The 4,754-nt window shown below is 47.3% G+C and overlaps 1 protein-coding gene across 1 annotated transcript in view; it reads left to right on the top strand.

The window, feature by feature from the left end:
• slc9a2 (solute carrier family 9 member 2) overlaps positions 1 to 4,754 on the top strand; it is a 47,299-nt gene that overhangs the window by 33,389 nt on the left and 9,156 nt on the right. The window contains 3 exon segments of the mRNA XM_064944689.1: positions 7 to 164; positions 2,521 to 2,531; positions 2,534 to 2,646. Of these exon segments, the coding sequence (XP_064800761.1) occupies positions 7 to 164; positions 2,521 to 2,531; positions 2,534 to 2,646 (282 nt within the window).

Raw genomic sequence — 4,754 nt, 5'->3', positions numbered from 1 at the left:
CTGAAGTTTAATAACCGGATCCTGCGTAAGATCCTGATCAGGGATAACCGGGCAGAGTCGAGCATTGTGGCTCTGTACAAGAAGCTGGAGCTGCAGAACGCAATGGAGATACTGGACACAGTGTCCGGCGACATCAACGCTGGTTCCTCCATTGTCTCTCTACAGTACGTTTATCCTCTCTCTCCCTCTAGCTCTCTCTCTCTCTCTCTCTCTCTCTCTCTCTCTCTCTCTCTCTCTCTCTCTCTCTCTCTCTCTCTCTCTCTCTCTCTCTCTCTCTCTCTCTCTCTCTCTCTCTCTCTCTCTCTCTCTCTCTCTCTCTCTCCCTCTTGCTCTCTCTCTCTCTCTCTCCCTCTAGCTCTCTCTCTCTCTCTCTCTGTCTTTGTGCACTAATGACACATACACTGTCCCCCTTGCTGTCTCTCATACACTTCTTAACATCTTTTCCACCCATCATCCCTCACACATGACCCTTTTAACCTCAACAGGTCAGGTGGGTATTTAAGCAATAAGTCCAGAAGGGTGTGGTATATGGTCAATATACCAAGTCTAAGGACTGTTCTTAAGCACAACGCAACTAAGAGTGCCTGGATAAATCCCTCAGCCATATACCACAAATCCCAGAGGTGCCTTATTGCAATTATAAACTGGTTACCAACGTAATTAGAGCAGTAAAAATAAGTAATGTGTTATACCCATGGTATACCACGGCTGTCAGCCAATGAGCCTTCAGGGCTCGAACCACCCAGATTATAATGGGTAATACCTAAGCATTCTGTAATTTCTTTCTTTTTTTAGGGGATAGATCCGCTTTAATATTGCAGACAGATTGTGGCTTCCATCAGTTTAATTGTCTGCATCATTTCCAATTCCCCAAATATTTTTGGGTGTAAATATTTATACGGTATATCAAAAATATACATTGCATTCGGGAAAGTATTCAGACCCCTTGACTTTTTTGACTTTTTGTTACGTTACAGCCTTGTTCTAAAATGAATTAAATTAAAATTTTAAATTGTTTTTTCCCCCTCATCAATCTACACACAATACCCCATAATGACAAAGCAAAAGCCGCTTTTGAAAAATGTTTGCAAAAAAAATAATGAAATATTACATTTACATAAGATTTCAGACCCTTTACTTAGTAAAGGCCTCGAGTCTTCTTGGGTATGACACTACAAGCTTGGCACACCGGTATTTGGGGAGTTTCTCCCATTCTTCTCTGCAGATCCTCTCAACCTCCGTCAGGTTGGATGTGGAGTGTTGGGCACAAAGATGTTTGGGTTCAAGTCCGAGCTCTGGCTGGGCCACTCAAGGACATTCAGAGACTTGTCCTGAAGTCACTCCTGCGTTGTCTTGGCTGTGTGCTTAGGGTCGTTGTCCTGTTGGAAGGTGAACCTTCGTCCCCAGTCGAGGTCCTGAGCACTCTGGAGCAGCTTTTTATCAAGGACCACTCTGTACTTTGTTCCGTTAGTCTTTCCCTCGATCCTGACTAGTCTCCCAGTCCCTGCTGCTGAAAAACATCCCCACAGGATGATGCTTGTCTGGAGGTTTCCTCCAGACGTGACGCTTGGCATTCAGGCCAACGAGTTCAATCTTGGTTTCATCAGACCAGAGAATCTTGCTTCTCATGGTCTGAGAGTCCTTTAGGTGCATTTTGGCAAACTTCTCCACCGATTGCTCAGTTTTCTGTGTGTGAATACTTTCTGAATGCACTGTATATACATTTTATGGACACAGTATATTTTATATTAGTTGTCTTGTTGTTTTTAGTCCCACCCTTGTGCTCAACTCAACCCCTCCCATCCATCTCTGAAAACCATCCAGTTTTGATTTCTATTCGCCATCTATTTTTCAACTGTGCTGTGATGTTTCACAAAAGTTCTGAACCTTTCTATTCTCATAGTTTCTACAGGTTGTACATTACAGATGAACATATTTACTAAGAGTGTTATTATATTATTGATCGATTGACTATGGCTTTTCAAACCCCCCAGCAGTGCTATTTCCACAGTTAGCTCCAGGTAAATGTTCCAATTCTTCAGCCATTCCTGAACCTGCGACCAAAAACAAGCTTCACATGGACAGTACCAAAACAAGTGATCTAATGATCCTGTCTCTTCGCAGCAACATCTGCAGAGCTCATAGACCATGTTGCCATGGAATCTGTACATCAATAATCTCTTTTGAGAGATTATTATTTTGCCATCTATATGTCACAGTTATACATTTTTTGGTCCTTAAATGAAACTGGTATACTTTTTTATTTATCAAAATCTTCTTTAATCAATTTCGGTCCTTAATGCAGGGCCAACAAACTAGTTCCTTACTTTCTCCCCTTCTACTTGCCTCTTCCAGTTTTGATAATGCTGCAATCAGTTGGTTGTAATGTTGGGTAGAGCAGACACTTCCATATATTTTTGTTTAGCTGCATGTGTGACATAACTCCACCATTCCTATTTCTGATATCATTTACAAAGAGGATAGTTTTAAACATTCTGTTATTTCTGGTTGTTCCTCTAGCGAGGAGAAGAAGGCTCTGGTAAACCCAAGAGGAAGTTTGTGGCTGCAGACCTGATGAACATGCATGACATTCTGTCCAAGAACATGTACAAGATCAGACAATCTATGAGTCGATTCCTTAGCAAGGTTTACATTACATTACATTACATTTACATTTAAGTCATTAAATAAGACGCCTTATCCAGAGTGAGACTTACAAATTGGTGAATTCACTTTCTGACATCCAGTGGAAACAGCCACTTTACAATAGTGCATCTAAATCATTAAGGGGGGGGTGGTGAGAAGGATTACTTATCTTATCCTAGGTATTCCTTGAAGAGGTGGGGTTTCAGGTGTCTCCGGAAGGTGGTGATTGACTCCGCTGTCCTGGCGTCGTGAGGGAGTTTGTTCCACCATTGGGGGGCCAGAGCAGCGAACAGTTTTGACTGGGCTGAGCGGGAACTGTACTTCCTCAATGGTAGGGAGGCGAGCAGGCCAGAGGTGGATGAACGCAGTGCCCTTGCTTGGGTGTAGGGCCTGATCAGAGCCTGGAGGTACTGCGGTGCCGTTCCCCTCACAGCTCCGTAGGCAAGCACCATGGTCTTGTAGCGGATGCGAGCTTCAACTGGAAGCCAGTGGAGAGAGCGGAGGAGCGGGGTGACGTGAGAGAACTTGGGAAGGTTGAACACCAGGCGGGCTGCGGCGTTCTGGATGAGTTGTAGGGGTTTAATGGCACAGGCAGGGAGCCCAGCCAACAGCGAGTTGCAGTAATCCAGACGGGGAGATGACAAGTGCCTGGATTAGGACCTGCGCCGCTTCCTGTGTGAGGCAGGGTCGTACTCTGCGGATGTTGTAGAGCATGAACCTACAGGAACGGGCCACCGCCATGATGTTGGTTGAGAACGACAGGGTGTTGTCCAGGATCACGCCAAGGTTCTTAGCGCTCTGGGAGGAGGACACAATGGAGTTGTCAACCGTGATGGCGAGATCATGGAACGGGCAGTCCTTCCCCGGGAGGAAGAGCAGCTCCGTCTTGCCGAAGTTCAGCTTGAGGTGGTGATCCGTCATCCACACTGATATGTCTGCCAGACATGCAGAGATGCGATTCGCCACCTGGTCATCAGAAGGGGGAAAGGAGAAGAGTAATTGTGTGTCGTCTGCATAGCAATGATAGGAGAGACCATGTGAGGTTATGACAGAGCCAAGTGACTTGGTGTATAGCGAGAATAGGAGAGGGCCTAGAACAGAGCCCTGGGGGACACCAGTGGTGAGAGCGCGTGGCGAGGAGACAGATTCTCGCCACGCCACCTGGTAGGAGCGACCTGTCAGGTAGGACGCAATCCAAGCGTGGGCCGCGCCGGAGATGCCCAACTCGGAGAGGGTGGAGAGGAGGATCTGATGGTTCACAGTATCGAAGGCAGCCGATAGGTCTAGAAGGATGAGAGCAGAGGAGAGGAGTTAGCTTTAGCAGTGCGGAGCGCCTCCGTGATACAGAGAAGAGCAGTCTCAGTTGAATGACTAGTCTTGAAACCTGACTGATTTGGATCAAGAAGGTCATTCTGAGAGAGATAGTGGGAGAGCTGGCCAAGGACGGCACGTTCAAGAGTTTTGGAGAGAAAAGAAAGAAGGGATACTGGTCTGTAGTTGTTGACATCGGAGGGATCGAGTGTAGGTTTTTCAGAAGGGGTGCAACTCTCGCTCTCTTGAAGACGGAAGGGACGTAGCCAGCGGTCAGGGATGAGTTGATGAGCGAGGTGAGGTAAGGGAGAAGGTCCCCGGAAATGGTCTGGAGAAGAGAGGAGGGGATAGGGTCAAGCGGGCAGGTTGTTGGGCGGCCGGCCGTCACAAGAAGCGAGATTTCATCTGGAGAGAGAGGGAGAAAGAGGTCAGAGCACAGGGTAGGGCAGTGTGAGCAGAACCAGCGGTGTCGTTTGACTTAGCAAACGAGGATCGGATGTCGTCGACCTTCTTTTCAAAATGGTTGACGAAGTCATCTGCAGAGAGGGAGGAGGGGGGAGGGGGAGGAGGATTCAGGAGGGAGGAGAAGGTGGCAAAGAGCTTCCTAGGGTTAGAGGCAGATGCTTGGAATTTAGAGTGGTAGAAAGTGGCTTTAGCAGCAGAGACAGAGGAGGAAAATGTAGAGAGGAGGGAGTGAAAGGATGCCAGGTCCGCAGGGAGGCGAGTTTTCCTCCATTTCCGCTCGGCTGCCCGGAGCTCTGTTCTGTGAGCTCGCAATGAGTCATCGAGCCACGGAG

Source organism: Oncorhynchus masou, chromosome 29 (genome assembly GCF_036934945.1).
Source record: "Oncorhynchus masou masou isolate Uvic2021 chromosome 29, UVic_Omas_1.1, whole genome shotgun sequence".
NCBI lineage: Eukaryota > Metazoa > Chordata > Actinopteri > Salmoniformes > Salmonidae > Oncorhynchus > Oncorhynchus masou.
Note: the sequence above shows the minus strand (reverse complement) of the source record. Positions and strands in the feature narration are given on the sequence as shown.